The 19,783-nt window shown below is 47.6% G+C and overlaps 1 protein-coding gene across 1 annotated transcript in view; it reads left to right on the plus strand.

Annotated features, from left to right (window-relative positions):
- The window catches only part of LYRM4 (LYR motif containing 4), a 112,445-nt gene that overhangs the window by 28,778 nt on the left and 63,884 nt on the right, over nucleotides 1–19,783 (plus strand). Inside the window, exon 2 of the mRNA XM_082638492.1 lies at nucleotides 3,496–3,616. Coding sequence (XP_082494618.1) covers nucleotides 3,496–3,616 — 121 coding nt within the window. The remainder of the gene's footprint in view (nucleotides 1–3,495; nucleotides 3,617–19,783) is intronic.

A 19,783-nucleotide genomic window follows, 5' to 3' on the forward strand; every position in this document is an offset into this window, starting at 1 on the left:
TCATCAGGTCGTGTGGCCTCAAAGTTGTGTGAGGGTGAACAGATGATCCGGAAGCAGCAGTAGGGTCTAAGGGCGGAGCAGCGCTCGCCTCTCAGCCCCGTGGAGTCTGGAGACAGGGTGAAGCAGCTTCCCCCTAGTGGCTGCGAGGGAAGCGTGTCTTCAGGAGCAGGGCACCTCCGAGTTAAGGCCAGTGGATGGAGGACGTCCTTCCAGGCAGGTGCAGGAGTTTGCCCCAAAGAGGCCAAGAGAAAGGGTTGAGTCGTTTTGTTACTGGGATACTTGGCTTGGGGCTGTGGGAAGGGGAGAAGGCACAGATGTTTTTACAGGATGGATAAGCAGAGAAGCCAGCATGTGGGGTGGTGACGAAGGATGACAGAAATGAGGATATTACATCAGCTGGTTGCCAGATCACACCTCTTGCCCGCTGAAGCCAGTGGGAGCCTCCAGGTGCTGGGCGGCTGTGATTATTATGGCCTGCATTTGGCTGACGGTGGTTCTGGAAAGAGGTGAAGCAGGACCTCAGGCACTATAGAGCTGTCGTTACTGCCGGCCGTATTGCCCTGCACCAGGGACATTGGAGTGGCTGGAAGAATCTCACAAAGGGGTTTGATCCTTGCAGTGGGGAAAGGTTAGCCAGTAGCACCTGTGTACACTGGAGGTCTGTTGGCACGGAGCAGGGAGAGGGGGTGGAGAAGAAAAGACTCGTGGGAATCTCCTGCACAAAGTAGCGCTAAGAAACTGCAGAGTTTCCGGAGGGTAGAGGCAGAGCCGTGATGTGTGAGCAGAATCACCTGCTGTTTCTGTGGATGCCGTCTACTTTCTCATGGTAGCCGTTGCTGTTCTGTTGCCCTTGACGTGTTAATTTTTTGTCTTATTTCAAACAGCCTCTGACTCCCACTAGGGTCGCCCTAATGCAAGCCATTGTGCAGCAGCTGGCTGCCATCTCCTTGGCAGCATCTCACGTTTTTCTTCGAAATGTTCTTGCTCAGTGATACGGTCAAGGGACTGATGGCGAGAGCGTGTTCGAGGATAAATGGTTTCCCTTGGCAGCCGTGAAAAAAACGCAGATGATAAAAACCAGCGCGGGGCAGGATTGAAATCATTGGTGGTGAGCCCCTCCTTAGAAAATGAGAAGGCTCAGCCCGATTTGTGATTACCTTCACAAAATGATGACCATTTGAAATAAGAATCATATAACTAAAAACTGTTCATGCAGTAGTGGTTTTATGGTCCAGAACCAGTGCAGTGTCTTCTCTTGGGGCAAAGGGAGATGCCTGTGCTCTAGACGTGGGTGGGGGGGGAGGAGCAAGAAAGGGAGGAGGGGACCTTTCTGTGTCACTCGTTCCACAGGTGCAGCCAGAATTGGAATGACAGCTTTTGATTGCTTCAGACACATTTAATTGGAAGATCAAGAGCTTTGTTCCTTTAGGTATAGACTTTGGAGATATGGGGAGACTAGAATACACAAAAGCACACTTAGAACGCTGACCTTGAGCTCAAATGATACAAATTGTTGAGTGTCTTCAGGTATTTTCTAATTTCCTTAAACTTCAGAAGAACTTAGGTCGTTGCATTCTGAGACATACTCCTTTGCTCCTAGCTATTCTGGCTAGTTGCTGGCTTTTAGAAGAATGAATTTAGTAATGACTACTGTTGCCCGTTTTATTTTTCCAAAAAGAAGAATTGAAACACTAGATGATTCCCTGAGGTAAATTCCTGTTGTAAAACCAAGTCTGCATATGGAACGAAATATTAGAATTAAACTATTTTGTTCCTTCTCTATTCCCATCACCACCAGAAAGAAACTGTTTTGGAGGAGCGTGTGGGTGTGAGGGAGAACGGTGATGTTGTGTGACACAAATAACCAGTATGTTGTGCACGAAAGGTGCCAGAGATTGCTTTAGCCACCCAGCTGCTGCCTGCAGTCTTGTTAGGTTAGCAGCTGTACATGAGGAAAATCTATATAAATCCATGTATGTGTATCCATTTCCAATCCTCGTGACCCTGAGATGGATGCCGAGCGCCCAGAAGCTCCACGGCGAACACTGCAGAAGGCTCCCATGGGGCTGAGATGGAAGGCTCCGCAGCAGCTCGCTCCCTGAAGTGCAGGCTCCTAAACCATCCACTTTTCTCCGTATGGTTCTTAAAGATTTCACTTTCTCTTGCTTTTAAATGCAAATGGACTTGATATTTGAATGTTTAATTTTCTTTTACGTTAGGAAAGTTTATCTAAAACAAAATTAGTCCTCTCCAAAGGAAGGTTTCCCAGTTCAGTTGTATCCATCCCCCAGCTCCCAAGGACATTGCATTCCCCTTCCCTCATTGCTTTGCTGCTTTTTCCGTTCTTCGGTTTCTAAATGGAACTAATGGTTTCATGTGGATTCTTTAGCTGGTATTTCAAGGGAAGTGCAGAGCAACCGGAGATCATACAAACACTAGAGACAGTCGCGTCTGGTGAGGCTGGGCAGACATCAGGGTCAAGGCCATCACTCTCTGAGTGTGGGAGTCCAGAGGTTACCGACTTTTGAATCGTCTACTGTGGCTAATTATCCACACGACAGCCTGGTGTGACCCCGAGGGTGCAGGGTGAAGCCCAGGCTGACGTGAGGAGAGGGAGTACTAATTGCATTAAGGTGTAACAAGAAGAGGAAGAAGAAAAGAATAGCTTTTATTTCTTGAGTTTTTCTATGTACAGGTTTCGTACCAAATTCCAGACACACATTAAAGCCTAACCTTCCCAGCAGCCCTGAGAGGTAGGCAGTATTATGCCTGTTGGACAGGCATAAAATGAGGAAACGGGGGCTTATGGTAAGAAGGTTGCCCGGGTTCTCACAAACAGACGGAACTTGGAAAAGAATTCAAACCCAAGCCTGTCTGATGTGCAAGGCTTGCGCTTAAACTGCTGCCCTGAACTGCATGTGATGTATGTTGGGCGGGGCTGGGGGGGTTATGTGTGTGCACATGTGTGTGCTTCAGAGATGGAGAAGGGCGTGTTGGTGTCACCTCCACTCTCAGCTGTGGTAGGATCGCAGTAGGGATCCTTGCCTGTTATGTTTCACAAGAGAAGGGGGGATGAGACTGGAAAGCTGACCCAAGCGTGGCATCGGTCACCGTCTTGGTCCACGCACGTGCACTGCATCGTGGCACCTGTCAATTGTCGTGTTGTCTCTGCACATTGAAGGTTCAGTTATCCATGTTAACGGAGGGAGGCCAGATGGGAGTAACCGTAAAAAGCCAGTAATCTGAGGAGTGTTTCAGTAGCACTTTACCATTCACACCTGACTTGTTTGGAGTAGATTCATCTCCCCGAATCTTTTTGCTCAGTCATCCCAGGATAGTAATGGATGGGCCTGTTCCAAGAGCAGAGAGCAGAGGTGATTATCCACCGGGGCCTAGCAGACAGCTAATTCCTAAGGAACCACTTTTGAATTCACTTTTAAAAGCTTTGTTTCAGACACACTGACACCTTTTCCTTTTTTCCCTGAATTCGTTTAGAACTTACGCCATCAGGAGGATAAGAGATGCCTTCAGAGAAAATAAGAATGTAAAGGATCCTGTACAAATTCAAGCCCTAATGAATAAAGCCAAAAGAAACCTTGGAATAATCCGTCGACAGGTAAGATGGTTCAGTGATGTATGGTTTTTCATTAAGAGCTTTAATTAAGCTTTGACATGTCCCCCTTGATTGGTGTTTGTGATTCACGCCACGGGATCATGAAACTCTCTTCCTCTTTTTTATTTTTATTTTTGGCTGTGTTGAGTCTTCGTTGCTGTGCGCGGGCTTTCTCTAGCTGTGACGAGCAGGGACTACTCTTCGTTGTGGTGCGCGGGCTTCTCATTGTGGTGGCTTCTCTTGTTGTGGAGCACAGGCTCTAAGCGCCTGGGCTTCAGTGGTTGTGACACTCGGGCTCAGTAGTTGTGGCTCGCGGGCTCTAGAGCGCAGGCTCAGTAGTTGTGGTGCACGGGCTTAGTTGCTTCGCGGCGTGTGGGATCTTCCCGGACCAGGGCTCGAACCCGTGTCCCCTGCACTGGCAGGCGGATTCTTAACCACTGCGCCACCAGCGAAGCCCGAAACTCGCTTCCTCTTATTCATGTGCACAAAGAAAGATGAGCTGTCATATTATTGAATCAAGGAGTACGTAAATATCAGCTATCCAGAATTTCCAGGGAATGCATCCTTCTGAGAAGCTGAGTTCCCATCGTTTACTAGACGTTGATGCTGTAAGTATAGGAAACTTTCTTTAAATTTTGTCTCTTCGTTAGATATATTACACATTGATACGTGGACATGTCACAGAGTGTAACTGTAATCTACTTTTCCTAGTTTTTTTTATATATATATATAAATTTATTTATTTATTTTTGGCTGCGTTGGGTCTTTGTTGCTGTGTGCAGGCTTTTCTCTAGTTGCGGCGAGCAGCGGCTACTCTTCATTGCAGTGCACGGGCTTCTCATCCAGGTGGCTTCTTTTGTTGCAGAGCATGGGCTCTAGGCTCACGGGCTTCAATAGCTGTGGCACGCGAGCTCCATCGTTGTGGCTCCACGGTGTGTGCGATCTTCCCGGACCAGGGCTCGAACCCATGTCCCCTGCATTGGCAGGTGGGTTCTTGACCATTGCGCCACCAGGGAAGCCCTTTCCTAGTATTTTGAAGTCATAATTCAAGATACTGTGGCCCTTTTCTGGAAGACACTGCTGTGAACCTACATTTTGTTGCATGTGGAAGGTGTGTCTGCAGGTGCACACGGTGTGAAGCGCAGCTGCTTAGGTGCTGACCCCAGAAGGACCCGGCGAGGGGTCTTTACTTTCCTCCTGTAGAAGTGCTGGCGGTTGCCTTGGCTTGTGCTTGCTTTGCTCTTTCTCGTGAGGTGGATGGAGCATCTGCAGCAGCCTGGCCTCCTGGGTGGTGTGATGTGTCCTTCTCTCTGCAAAATTAATCAGGGAGCGAAAGGCTAAAGCAGCTGCTGTCAATGGGTTTTCTCACCCTCTAAAAAATATCCTTTTCACTCTTTTTCTCTGATTTAGCAACAGTCACACCAGAAGCTCCATTTCTGCTTCCCTTCGTTTTTCTCTCTTCCTTGCAGTAAATTTGTTTAGGGGTGGAGGGAAACCCTTTACATTTTCCTAAGATCTGTGAGTGTGTTGGAAAGGGCTTCTTTAGCATTGTCAGGAGATGCCAGCTTGGCTGACGTTATGCCATATCATGATATATGACATGTGTATCGGGATATATGTTTATGTCTCTGACCCTTCTTCATGCTTGACTCTATAAACAGTTCAATAAAGAAGCAGTTTTAAAAACTAGTTTTCATTTTATGTCAAAATTAATAGTCTTGTTATGTTGCCTACATAATGGAACAATCCCTTCTAGAATAACATTTCAGATTCTGACAACTCCCCTTGAGTTCTACAGTTATCTAGCAATAGGATAACTTGGCAACATTCAGACAAGCCTAGGAAATGATCTTTAACTAAGAGCATGAAAAGATAATAGGATAGTCAGAAAAAGAAGCTGGTCTGCACATTTGCATGTATGTTAATAGTAGCAGAGAAAGGAGTTGCCATTTTAAAAACTCTAGAACAATGGCATTTTCCATGCATCAGTGGTTGAATTTTATGGGATGCTTTAGCACTGGAACTTGGAAAAACAAGCAGCCTGCGTCCTTATTTTGCATAAACTCAGGAAGATTCAGTTCTTTGGCACTTTCCCATGCAGAAGTTGGCAAGCACCTCTGAAACAGGCTGGTTTTATCTTTTACTGTAAAGTTGCTCGGAGTAGAAAGTGCTTAGAAAAGGGACCTGTAAGTAATCTGTGCCACCATTTCTTTAGTTATGCAATTGTCTGTGTCACTTCTTGGTTTGAAATGCTTTTAGAAAAAAAAGAAAGGATAGACTGGCTCTCAACAGACATTCCCAGTGAATCTACACAAAACAGACTCAAGCTCTGGAGCCACGGGTCGGGCCCTTCCCAGGACAGCCTGCCAGGTGCACCTTCCTTGATGGGGGGCAGAGCCTGCACGGCCCGCTTCCGGGCCCAGGGCATCTGTGTTAACTAGCAGAGCATCAGGTGCTTCCCTTTCACGTCCAGACTGCTCCTGGACCCGAGCTTCATGTTGACCCGAGTTAGCTTATGAGATGCAGGCGATTCCCCAAGCCCCCTCGCTCTAAGCTGGCAAAGCTGGCCTTGGCCTAAAGGCCTAAAATAGCATCTGTATTTTCTTCACGCTGGCCACTGTGACAGCTTCTAACTCGCCTCCCTGTCTGCCCCAGTGGTCTCTTCTCCACAGGCTGCCAGGGTGAAAAATCAGCAGGTTACAGCCCTGCTCAAAACCCTCCAGGGGCTTCATCAGCAGTCCTCGTGAAGTGGGCGGAGACCCTCCACAGCCTGTCTTCCTCACCCGCGCCATTCCATGACCCCTTGCTGCCCCTGGCACCCCTACCCCCAGCCTGTAACCCTCTGGGAGCCTTTGTCCCCTCGCCTGGAATGGTCTCCCCAGGCTTTTGCAGAGCGGGACCCCCTTTTCACTCAGGCTTTTACTAAGGTTGCTCACCATCACACAGGGCTTCCCTGACCACACTTGGCTCTGGCCCCGCCCCCATACCCTGCTTCAGAGTCCCTCACGGCACTTCTCAGCACCAGAAATAGCATCACTTGTCGCCCTGTTTTCTCCTCTTCCCCGAGGACAGGGGTCTCAGCTGTCATGGTCACCACCACCCAGGAGTCAGGAGCACGGGCTGTGGGGCCCGCCTGCCCGTGTTCCAGTCCTGACTCCTGGTCGCAGTGTGACCTCGAGCCAGGCGTGTAACCTGTCAGTGCCTAACGTGAAACGCAGGTGGGAACAAGCCCAACTCCGTGGGTTACGGTGAGGATAAAGTAGGTTAATACATGTGAAGCCCTTAGAAAGATGCTGGCACATCATAAATGCTTGTATTACTGTTAATCAGAAGATCTAGACCAGCCCCACGTGGAGTTGGCTCTTAATTATTTGTGGACTAAATGAATCTATGAAGTTTGTCCCCTGGGGTCAAACACCTCAGTCCAGGGGTCTGTGCCACCAAAATCGTGGTATCTTGTTGGCTGCCCACAACCTCGCATGGCTCATGCAAATGATCCATGAAAGGAAAGTGGAAATCTGTTGAAGATCTCGAGACATTACCCTCATGAACTACAATATCCTTCACATCAAGTCCCTTTTCCACTTGATACTTGGACTCAAAGACCGTCCACCAGGATGCACGTTGATCTCAGCATCATTTTCCGTGGGTGAGAAAGCCTACAGCCACCTTTCCAGGTGCCAGACACGCACGCCCGTAAGAGCAGCACTCGAACGGAAATCGTCCTCCCAACAGTGGTCCCCGCCTCCTGCTGTCCAGTCTTTTAAGTGGGTCTCACTGCAGTCGGCCGTGACGCTAATGATACCACTGTAAGCACAGTAAGGTCTTGCATTTCTTAAAGAAGTCTCTGAGAAAAGATTTTCTTCTGGTTCTCTTGGGGTGGAGAAGCCAAGGTGCAGGAAAGCTGGATGCCTTGTCTAAGGGCACCTGGCCGGACCTGACCTCAGGTCTCTAATTCCTGAGGGCAAACTCAAAAGTTCAAGGATGTGAGCTCCTGAGTCAGTAGAAACCAAAGGATAGAGATACTCCTAAGTCATCTCCCAGTTTTGTTCCCCAGATACGTAAGGACCACATCATCGTAGCGCAGCCTCTCCTCAGAGGTCACCCTTCCTTTATATCCTTACTGTGCAGGGATATTTAGTCTTCACGTGGCAACCCTGAGGGATTCTGGCAGCATCAGCATTTCTTACTGGCCTTTCCCGCTGCTCCTAAGGATTACTCTGATTGCAAGAAGTACAAGGGCAGATCGCGTGTCCCCTGCACGAGCCAGTCAGGCTCCTTTCATTCATTCTCCATAATTATGGCCCATGGACTAGGAGCCGGACATGCGCTTGTGCTTTCTTCGTCATGGACCACCTCTTCCCTGAAAATTAGAATCCTCTCTCTTTCCAGCTACATGCGTCCTATCCTATCCCGTAACTAGCAGAGACATTCTCCCACTTTTCTATAAACTCACATTATTTCCATTTAAAATGGTTCTGTAAAGACAGCTAGACCCTGGCAGCTCTTGTGGGTTCTTTCTCTGCTGGAAGCAAGTTCTGGACTAGCCCCCATTAAACCTAGTTTCCCTGTCTGCTTCCCAAGTGGAATCCGAAAAGTGGGAGAGGCCCTTTGTGTGTGGGCGCCAGGAAGGATGCATAGAAGCCGGACAAACAGCTGTCACAATCTAGGCGGCAAAGATGTAACTGAGGACTTTCTACCTGAGACAGTAAACAGGGCTCCTTGGGTGCTTCACACCAGAAAGAGAAGCAAGGAAGTCAACCAGACTTTGCTTTCATTTTTGTTCTTTTCTCCATATTGCTGTTCTGGAGATATCCCTTCTGATTCCCCTCTATAAGACGTTATTGGACTAATGATCAGTTCATCACCCCCACTTATTATAGCTGCAGTTTGCCACGCCCCTTAGGATTGTAAACAACCATAACCAGCCTTACTTTGAATTGCTGCTTCTGCTGCTCTATAACCGTGGGGGGAAGAGGGGGTTCCCACCCCAGGTAACTCACAGAGGTTGTGTGTTTATCAAAGAGAAAACATTTTCCAAGCATTTCAAAATACTGTTGTATACCTAGTTTAATAGCCACATGTCTGTGAGAGGAAAAGTACAAGAGACAGCTGGGACTGGGAAACTCTGCATCTCTAGTAAGCGAGTAGATGCCGGGCCTGTGTTTCTACACTCTGATGAGATTTCCTTGAATACATGAATTACGATTGTGACTTCAGCTAAATCTTAAATGTGTAGCACCTTCTTCTTTAGACCTGGTGAAAACTAAAATATCTGTGCAAAGTTTGGGTTTATTTACAGCTGTGTGATACTCTAGGTGTTCATCAGACTGCACCCTGGCAAGGCGACCCTTCAGTTCTTCTGGGCTCTGAGAGAGCAGACCTGGGTAACAGAGGTTCCCAACCACTCATTCATGTAGGCTAGTGAACTGAGCACTGAACTTACACCCAAATAGTGTTTGGTTACTCTACCAGTGATGGTATATACGTGTATCCAGCTAAACAAGGTTTGTGTGTAACCTAAGTATTTGGATGAAGAAATATATTGTTACTGTAGTATGTAATTTTACACTGGGAAGATCAACTGGATGTTATGTTTTCTGATTCTGGATAACAACAAGGCGTTGGAGTTACACCATTTTTGCCAGCAGCTTTTTAGTGATGACAAGATTCCGTACCACATCAGCTATTCTTAAGCTAGTGGTTTTTTTAATGAAGCAGTTCAAATAGTGGCTGTGTCAGACCCAGAACTATGAACCTGCCGTTGTAAGCGGTTCAGAGCAGACATTATGTACAACCATTAAAGATACTAGGAAAGGGGTTGACGTTAACCTGAGTGTGTGTATATGTGAGATGAAGCATTTTCAGTGTTTAGCTTACGCTTAACTATTTTTGTGGATCACTAAAAGCGAAGTAATGTGCCCAGTTTATTGGCATTTTGGGTGGTGATAAGTGAGAGTCTCTGAAACCATATTTTTGACTTTCATTTGACACTTTATGGTTTAGCTTTTAAATGACTGTTCAAGAGGAACGTCCCGCAGTCACTTTCTGAATATGCCTGTCGTGAGATGAGAAGCCATTGAACAGTGACAGGCCTCTCTCACGTGGGTCTCCGCAGAGCCTGTCCCGGTGCCCCGGGGCGGGGGGCAGACTTGAGTGAAAGGGATGCCTTACCTGCCCCCAGTGGGCGCCCTGTAGAACAGCCTGTGAAAAGGTAGGAGTGTTTGATCTGTATGTCTTGTGGGGAAAAGTAATAATGCACTTTATCTCTCTTCAAGTACACTTTTAGCTTAAGTACCATTTTGGTAGGTTCAGGGGAATCTCTAAAATTTACTTGGAAATTGTTTTTATGAAGGAGAGGAAAATCAGTCTGTACATTAGGGGCATTTAAAATACATGGAAAGAATTATACATTATTCACAATATCCAAGAGGTGGAAGCAACCCAAATTTCCACTGACGGATGGATAAACAAAATGTGGCATTTGCATACAATGGAATATTATTCAGCCCTTAAAAGGAAGGAAATTCTGACACAGGCTACAACATGAATGGACCTTGAGGACTACGCTCAGTGAACTAAGCCGGACACAAAAGGACAAGTACCGTGTGATTCCGCTTATATGAGGTCCCTAAAGTGGTCACATTCAAGGAGGTAGAAAGTAGGATGTTGGTTGCCAGGGGCTGGGGGAGCAGGAAAGGGGAGTTAGCGTTTAATGGGGACAGTTTCAGTTTTTCAGGATGAAAAAGTTCTAGAGATATGTTTTACAATAATGTGAATGTACTTAACACTACTGAACTATACGCTTAAAGTTGGTTAAAATGGTAACTTTTTGTGGGGGGGGGTTCACAATAAAAAAAATTCTCCCTTCCCCTAAAAAAGAACTATATAACCAGTCCTCAATTTTTTCTTAATTGAGAAAAATAAAATTGAATGCCTCAGACACTGACTGATACTTGAGGCTGGGAGACCTAAGTCATTCGGAGCTGGAAGTACAAGCCTTCAGCTTCTTGTCTGTAAAATCAAAGGGTTATGCTGTAGTTTCTAAGGCTACTTCCAGTTCTAAAATGCCATGGTTCAACATTTCACATCAGTATCTGTCCCCTTCTTGATTATTTGCAGAAATAATGATACATAAAAATTACTCTATGCTCAGCTTCCCTTGACCATTTTTCACCAAGATCTTAACTTTCCAGAGTTTAGGCTATAGGTGAGCAAAGTTGTAAGCCAGCCGTGTATTTATGCCATCGTAAATTCCTAAAACTTCTCTTGGTCTCACCTTTCTGCTACGAGGAAGGTCAAAAGATTGAATTATTTTATTGATGTTGCTTGCAGCTCTGCTGTTAGCCTTCCTTTCTGGTAGAAGCCATGTTACGGGTACGAAAGCATACCTCTGAGGAGAACACTTTCTTTCAAAGAAAATGGAGAGGCATTTGAAGAGCAATAACCGTAAGTGCTGGGACTGCTCTCCCCAGCTCCTCCTCAGCTTTAATACACTTTCTGTTTGATTTGACTCCACCCTGCCCCCTGGCCCGCATCTCAGCTAGGTGAAGCACAAACGCACTGTGTGTCTTGCAATCCACGCCCACAATTTCTTTCCCTGTTTATCTATGCCATATAATTATGAATTGGTTTTGTAAGTTTTTTGGAGACAGAGTTGGGGTGGAATTGAGAGGTCCATCAGAACCTCACAGAAGTTCTTTCTGGCTTTTGGACAGTTTTGGAGCCAAGCCCACCCTTCCTGTTCTGGATACCATCTATTCACTCATTTCGTGGAACACAACATAGGGTTTACTGGCATATCCCAGCAGTGCTTTCCCCTGTGCTTCTCTAGACCAGCTACGGTTAGATCCAAGGGTCAGTCTACATATTAAAAAAATAATACTGAAGCAGAGGCAAAGGAGATTTATGTACTCTGTCTTGGACTTGAATAAAAATCCTCAGGAAATCAACATGAATTTATATACAGTGACCCGAAAGAATTGCCCCCTAAGTGAACCCTATGTCTTTTGGATATATGAATCCTCTCAGTATGAATAAGAAATTCCCCAACCTCCTCCGAAGGTTTGAGAAAGCAGGGCAATGAGAAGGGTTTGTTTAGTTTTATAGCTTGGCCTAAGTATGACATTTATTTTTTCAGCCTGTTCAATATATAGTTCCTCTGCAGCTATAAATAGACTTCTTCATACAAGAATTTAAACTAATTTCCTCTCTGCTTTTTCTGGAAATTCCTTTATTTCCTCAAGTCTGGGACAAGAGTATTTTCCCACAGTTGGCATTCTTCTAGAAGAAATGTCTCTCAGTTGGAGACCACCCATCAAATTTGCTTCATTCCTCCAAGGTTGACACGCACAGAAGAAGATTCCACTTCCTTTCTGCAGGAAGCCTGAGCCACCCCTGCCTTTTTATGTACACACTAATAGTTCTTCTGCACACTTCGTGCTCACAAGAGCTCACGTAGTTGTGCTGTTTATAGAAACCTTTGGCACGGGTTTCATTTGGGAATTTTTATCATGCTGTCTGTCATTCTCCCATCTAATCTAGCAGATGAGTCTCCTAGTCTAGTCCGCCAGAGCTGCTCACTCTTGCATTCCTCGAAAAGCCTTTTTGTTGCTGAAACACCTAAAGTGGAAGCAGATATTAACGAATCCGGAGCAGAAAGTACATTGATCTCAGGGGCAAGAGGTGAACGTGTCATCTCAGCTCTGATAGTAACTTGCCCTGTGATCTTGGGCAGGTGGTTTGTTCGCCCTGTTTCCTGCATCTGTAAAGGGATGATTTGATAGGTGGGGGTGGGGGGTGCACCTCACCAGTGTCAATTCGTCGCGCCCTCTCTGGGCAGGGACTCCCTGTATTACATAAGCACTTTGAATGCCTAACAGCAGCCTCGTGAGAAAGATACTAGTATCCTCGTGTGCTCGATGAGGAAATTCAGACTTGGCGTGTTTGAATAATTCTCCCAAGGATGCACAGTTAGGAGGAGAAGGATGGGCCTGCATCTGTTCTCACTTTTTAGCCAGTTCTCAGAAGAGGGGTCACCCTGGGTGGCCTTATCTTCACAGAAGGTAAACAACACGTAGGAGAGGAGGAGGGAAGATGTGTGTTCCTTTTTCTGATGGTCCATTTAGAGCTCTTATTAGAAGGTAGCAGCTTCCCCTCTGTAGGCTCATGAATAGTTTATCCCTAGGGGCTGGTCTCCTTTATCATTTCTCAAAAAACTCTCACACCCTCTCTGCCTTCAAAAGGAAAAAACAATACAAAACCACAGTCTGAAAATGGTAAAGTTCAGCTGCCTTATTTAAGAAGTGTTTGCTCAGAATTTCCCCATAGATCTAGGGTCACAGCTCCAATTGGGCTTTTCCTGACAAGCTATCACTGAAGTGCCCTTCAGCGGAAACCTTTTGACGCCTCACTGCCTGGCTTGTCCTTTCAAGTAATCAGAGTTCATTCCAGTCGTGCTTATGCAGAAGATCTTCTCCCAAGCTGACAGGGAAACAATGCCACATCTTCTAGGAAGGGTGACAGAGGGGCTCCCCCTGTTTATGTCCATTTGTGTTTCTGTCCCACATCCTCCGAGGTGGCAGGGAGGTGATGACGCCCACCCAGTGTGTGTATGAGAACATGTGCTCATTTCCTGAGCACTGGATATCTGCATTTGATGGTTTTTACAAGCATATATATGAAGGGTGGTTTCACCTATGCTGTTGGAAACATTTATTTTCTAATTATACATCTATCAGTCTAAAAACTGTTGTTTCATTCAGAGACATGATAGGAGTAGGGGGAAAGAGAAGAGGTTTTGAGTGAGATACACCTTAATTTAAGTCCTAGCCCTTGTTAGGTAGCTCTCTATCCTCTGTCATGATATTTAATCTCTCTGAAAACTTTACCATCATTCAGTTTGTCTCCTGAAGCCCAAGGAATACCATTCATAAGTTAAGGTTAGTTTTGTACTTGCTGCGTGTTTGAAATACCAGAGCCAAATGATGTGTCAGAAATGTTCTCTCTTCCCCAAATCTGGTAATTAAGGCTGTCATTTCATAGATTGTTTGGTTATAAATAATCGAAAGGCTTTAAAAGTTCTCTAAGGTGTGGCACTGTAACAATCTTAGCTTTATTAAATAATGCTGGTGCACAATCAAATCAGTATTTTAAATATATTGGTCTTCTTCGAGCGTTTCCACTTCATGCAGCCTAACAAGTACTTCTCCTTTGCTCGCCCCACGTCTCACCTCCTGAATGTTGTAACAACACCAGCAACCTGCAGGCCCATGGACTCCCCTTCCCAGCCTGTCACAGAGTCGCGATAGTATCGCCAGGAAGTCCGTGACCCAATAGGCTTCATCTGTAAACGGTGAGGACTTGGGCGCACCGCTTTCCAAGATCCGAATAGCACAAGAGTTCTTTTTACGAATCTGCTGCATCTAACAAACCTAAGTTTAACTGCCTTGTGAAGGTTGGATTGGGGGTTTCTTTCATGGAGTTAGCGCACTCACTTAGACGAGTGCGTCCCACAACTGCCTGCAGAGTCACGGATGTGCCGTCAGAGCCCAGTGCGTACCCATCACTGAACGCCAGCCGGCCAGGGAGCCAGCAGAGCCAGGGTCTGCTCCCGGCCCCGGCCAGCTGGCAGGCGGTCGTCAGTGCCAGCTCCCCACGGGTGTGGAGGGGTGCCCCATGCCTCCGAGGCCCCCTTTCAGGCCTGACGTTTTCTGATTCCGAAAATAATTGACGATGATTGTTAGATTCCAGAAACATACTTAGGAATGTTGGATTTTGACCAAGGGTGAGGTGTGTCACTGACCCTCTGCATTTACTGAATTCACTTTAAAAGGAAAGCTTGGCTGCTGGGCTGTCACAGGCAGCAGGTCGCCTTGAGCTTGGGGAGTGACTGGTGGTGTAAGCTGAGTTATGCAGCGGTGGTTCTCTGCTGTCAGCCTCGGCTGCGGGGGCCAATTCCAGAAAAGCCCTTGGCTACACTTTGTAGAAGCTTTTAACCCCCGGTGATGGCAGGGATGTTGCATGGATCACGACGGCTTCCGGGGACCTGTGAGCTGTGACAGAAGCTGCCCTTTCACACAGGTGACAGGTCGTGGATGCCTCATTACCAACGAGATTTCTTTACTGGGACTCGGCAGACCTTCCAAGAAGGAGTGGGATGAGGAAGCGAGACCGAAGGAAAGAGCCAAGATAAATTGTCCTCCGGCTTTGATCCAGGTTCTGTCTCAGCCGGGCCAAACTCAGCACTTGGTTTTTTCGGTAACTCTCAGCTGTTATTTAAAGTTTGCAGCTGTCTGTGTAGCTGTCCATGTTTTTCTTAATATTACATATTTTTCTTACTGGAAATATTTTTTAAACGGAGCCCATTTTTCCCCACAGGCCAGTGCCCCTCCTTTCTTCTCTCCTGGGCAGTTTAGGGAACCGCTAGGAAGCGGCGTGGCCCCGTGGGTTTCTGGGCCCTGCGAAGCCTGCCCCGCGCACACTCGTGCCCCACTGCAGCCACATCGTGGCTTCAGGACCGGGAGCCAATGAGCTCGTTGGGCTGAGCGCTGGATGCTCGGGGCTGGATGCGGGACCAGCGCGGCGCAGGACACGTGGCGCCCAGCCAGGGAGTTCCTTCCCCGCCCACCAGCTGCCAAGGGCAGGCCTGCCACGCCCTTGCTCCCCTGTCCAGCCACTGAAACCTGTTGTCCTCGGGGCCACCGGAGCACTCAGGTGTTAACTCCTCAGCATTTCCTGCAGGGCTTTGCCAGGGCCTCTGACTTCCCAGGGAGGCGGGTTGTTTTCTGTGCCCCGAGCTGCCCCCGGCCCCGCAGCGTGGTCAGCGTCCAAGCCTTTGCTCTCGACATGTGGGCCTCGCTGTCATGCAGGTCGACCCTCCCAAATGCTTCTCAGTGGTTTAGGTAGAACTGTGAAGACTGAATTCCAAGGGGCAGTTTCTGTATTAATATTTTTCACACACCGGGAAAAGTTTATCCACCAGAAAGAACTGGGGGCACTCACTCACTCTCAGTGAAAGGGGTTTCCAAGGCTACAAAAGTATATCTAAATCAAATTTTATAACATTCATTTTATTAAAATGCAGCAGAAGGACCGTGCTGTGAGGCAGTGTAGTGCGGTCACGGAGGCCTCAGCTCACATGCTGCCGATGCAGGCTCAAAGTCAAGGAGGGGCTGTGAGGCGCCCACCGCCCCTGACTCCTGACCCCCTGTTCCCGTGCCTTGCCACGTCAGGTGCACACACAGAGGGATGAGCTGCGGACCCCGAGCCCCCGGAGCTCGCACAGCTTTACTGCTAGAGGGGACTGGAAGGCAGGTACTCCCTCTGGCGGCGGTAAACGTTCGCAGGGAGGTGAGCGGATTTCTGTAAGGGGCTTAGGTCTGGCCAGAGAGATGACTCAGGGAAGAGTGTGTATGCCTGTCCAGGCCTGTGCGCATGGGACCCTCGAGGCTCTGCGTGAGAATCCCTGGCATTCAGCCGTCCTTGTGGCCTCCCAGGCTTTGCTTCCCAGATGGACGAGGGTTGTGTGTGCCCTTTCCTAGTGCCTCATAGAGCCCTTTCACACAGCAGGTCACGGGTTTGTTTGTTTTTTTTAACTCCAACTTTTCCTTCAAAAATGCAACTGCTGTCTGAAAAGCATAGGCCCCCTTATGGCTAAGTCAGTTAGTCTCTTTATATCCATATTCTTCTTCTCAGAGGTAGCTCACCACACCTCCTCCTCGAAACTGTATTTGGTCCTGTCTTTTCCTGCAGACTGTTGCCTTCTGTGTCTAGTAGATGCTCGAACTTAGGTGTCTTACCAGCACTTGAAACCCATCAGAACCAAACCGTGACTAGTTACCTTCTGTTCCTCTTAAACGGAGTTTCCTTCACAAATTCCCGATACCTCCATTCTCTCAGGACTCGGGCTCCAATCTCCCTCTGCCCTTCATGGGGAGAATGGAACCTGGGTTGTTCATGTCATCCCCTGAAAATAAATCCAAGACTGTTCTCAGTCCTACAAAACGGGATACCTGGGAATGTTAAGATATATTCCAAAGCACTGCCCTGAAGGCCGCCTGTTTCTGCAGGTCCTGGCCTGGTGTGCGCCCCTCACGGGCACAGTCGGGGCCGTCGAGCTACGTCAGTGCGTCTTGGTCCCCAGCTCCTCTGGAGTACCTTCTACGCCTACCTCATTGTGCGTCACCAGTGAGCACCTTTTTGATGTCGGACTTTCCCTGAGGTTCTGTTAGATATTCCTGAGCAGATGCTCATCTGCTGAGATAGCCTCACTTCTAACGTGGAAGCACCTTGGTTTCGTGGCGGCCTGACTTCCCGCGGCACTTGCGGTACCTCGATGTGTATTGACAGGCCCAGCTCTAACTGCTTGTGTCAGAGCACTTTGGGAGGCTCATCAGTCTTGTGCTTCTTTAATTGACATCAATAACGTGTTTGCATTTATCAATATTTCCTAATTGCCAAGTTGTAACCGTGGAGCTTCTGTGATAACTCGTGTCCACAGATATCTTCAGACATTAGGGCTTAAGGTTCCTGTCCATATTTTGATGTGCTATAAATTGTTTTTATGAGGACTTTTTTCCTGTAAGAAAGGAGGAACTGTGCAGCGGGAGACAGAATTGAGTCAGCGTGTCACCATATAAACTTAAGTTAAAGAGCCACATCGCTCCAGTGAAAACAGAAGGAAGCGGTTTCCCAGGCCAGTACAGTGCATTCCCGTAAAGTGCAGCGTCACCGTCCACATGAATGCTAATGTGTCTCCCCAGAGGGTGATATGCTGTGCCAGGGCCCTGCCCGAGGAAGGAAATTTGGACCAAAGGCTTGTGAATATTCCTACGAAAAAGGAAGTGTTATCAACTCATTTTTCAGAAGAGGAAACTTGCTCAAGTCAAAGGGTGACTTTGCGAGGCTAGGTTTCACACCCAGGGCTGTTGGAGTCCATGGCTGGACTCTTGACCCTACAGGGACAAACGCGACCAAACCCAAAGAGAGGGAGACCCAGGTGTTGAAGGACTGACTCCACAGTATCTGTTACACACTTGAAGACTCTAGAATATCTGGCTTGGAAAAGAGATGAATGTGGAAGGCTCTGGAGGTCTGTCCTCCTGTCACCTGCAGGGGGGGTTAGCCCCCGGGTCTGTGCATCCGGATGGCAGCGGTGAGGCCAGTCCTCTGACCTGGCGAGAGGCGGCTTTGTGGGGCAGTTACAGGTGTGACTCAGCAGCCACACTGTCCCCAGCAAACCCCTGCTCAGCCACTCACCAGCTGCTGCCCTTGGGCAAGTCACTTGGCCGCTCTTTGTCCCAATTTCCTCAGCCAAGACTGGAGTGATGGCGGTACCTGCCTGATACGGCTGTTGTGAGGATTCAGTGAGTTAACACGTGGAAAGTGCTTACGATGGTGCTCGGCGCGTAGTGGGATATAAGGGTTTGCTGTTGTTTCAGTGTAAAGCCAGGCTAGGCGTGCGGAAGAGTCTAAAACATCAGTCAACATTTGTCCATTATTTCTGCTGCTCTGTATGTACTAGACACTGTTCTGGACACTGTTCTAGACACGAGGATACAGCGATGGTAAGACAGCGCTCGTCCCTGCCCCGCCCTCGGGCAGCCTATGTTCTGCATTAGAGAGGAAGGAAGTCACTGTGTGAATCATGAAGCAGCCGATGAGCACATGAACGAGCTGCTCCTGAGAGATGAGCCCCAACCCTTCCCCTGATACCACTGAAGAGATGAGGCAGAGGCTGCCTGAGGTCCTCCTGAGCGGGACTGCCTGCTGCGGGTTTGTACAGTGTCCCTAACATCCCTCTGCAAAGGAGGGTTAATTTAAGGCACCCAGTCATTAAGACACCAATATGAATGTCGCTGTGCTTCAGAGCTGCCATCCTCTGGGTCACCAAGGTGAGCGGGTGCGTCTCAGGAATTGGGCAGGACAGGCCTTTGAGGCACAAGAAGGAAGTACAGAGCTTCTGCTCATATTTTTATCTCATCTTTTAAAGTGCCTACTCCTGGACATATTTTTAACTGCATAATTTGGTAGCACAGGAGCACATGTTGATGGTTTATAAATAACTGTAAACATACATTAAGGTTGCACGTGTAAACATCCTTTGCTAATGAGGTGAACAATTTAAAAAGCTTAAGTTGTACCAGAATACTTGAGCATGTTACCCCTGAAGGGCCAGACCCTGCCCTTGGGTCCCCCTCCCTGCGCCCAGCCAACTCCACCACCCTCACCCCAGTCCTTTTCAGCTGGAAGTGGCTGCACTTTAAATGGCATTCACTTACAGCCCTTGTGGGAGGCAAACTCCAAGACTCTCAGCAAAGGAAACAGACTGACTTTGAGTCTCTGAAGAGGTGGACTATAATAAACTCATTCATCACCTTTGCCCGTCTCAGGCTTCAGTGATCACCTGTGCATCTTGACTCAGGTGGCTTCTTGGTTTCTTAGTGTTACGGGGCTGGGGGGGGCATCAACACTTCTTTGTATGTTAAAAATCTCCCGTAATTTCATAACACCTGTAATATTTACTGACAACGTTGATGAGGTTTGCAAATTTAACTTTGAAGAAGTTCATTATGCAACCTTCTAAATGTGCGCTCCATTCAGATGCCTTGGGAGGAACCTAAGACAGCTTATGGGCTAACGGTAAAACTCGTCTTTCAGGCATGTTTTTTCTGAAATGAAAAGCAGCGTACCGTTTTTCTCTGGATGGTGTTCTCCTTTTCTTTTTTTTTGGCCGTGCTGCATGGCATGTGGGATCTTAGTTCCCCCACCAGGGATAGAACCCACATCCCCCGCGTTAGAAGCGCGGAGTCTTAACCACTGGACTGCCAGGGAAGTCCTGGATGGTTTTCTCCTTTAAAAAATTATTATCTTACTTGAACTTAAGCAGCTTATGTAAGAGAATGAATATTTTGCCCTTTCCTTCATTTCGCCAATGTTGACATTAAGTTGCAGGCATAACTCTACCTCTATAGGTGTCAGCTGGAGGTCTTCTTAGAACAAGGACGTGCTTCTGCCTTCTCACAGTACCGTTTTCACACCTCAGAATTGAGCATCAGTGCGTGCTGGCCGGTACTGCAGTCCATCTTCACGTCTCCAACTGTCCCACCTTTCACAGTTGTTTCTAATCCAGAATCTGTTCAAGGATCAAGCGTTGCATTCCGTAGTCAC

This window comes from Mesoplodon mirus (assembly GCF_964341445.2).
Source record: "Mesoplodon mirus genome assembly, chromosome: 12".
Lineage (NCBI taxonomy): Eukaryota > Metazoa > Chordata > Mammalia > Artiodactyla > Ziphiidae > Mesoplodon > Mesoplodon mirus.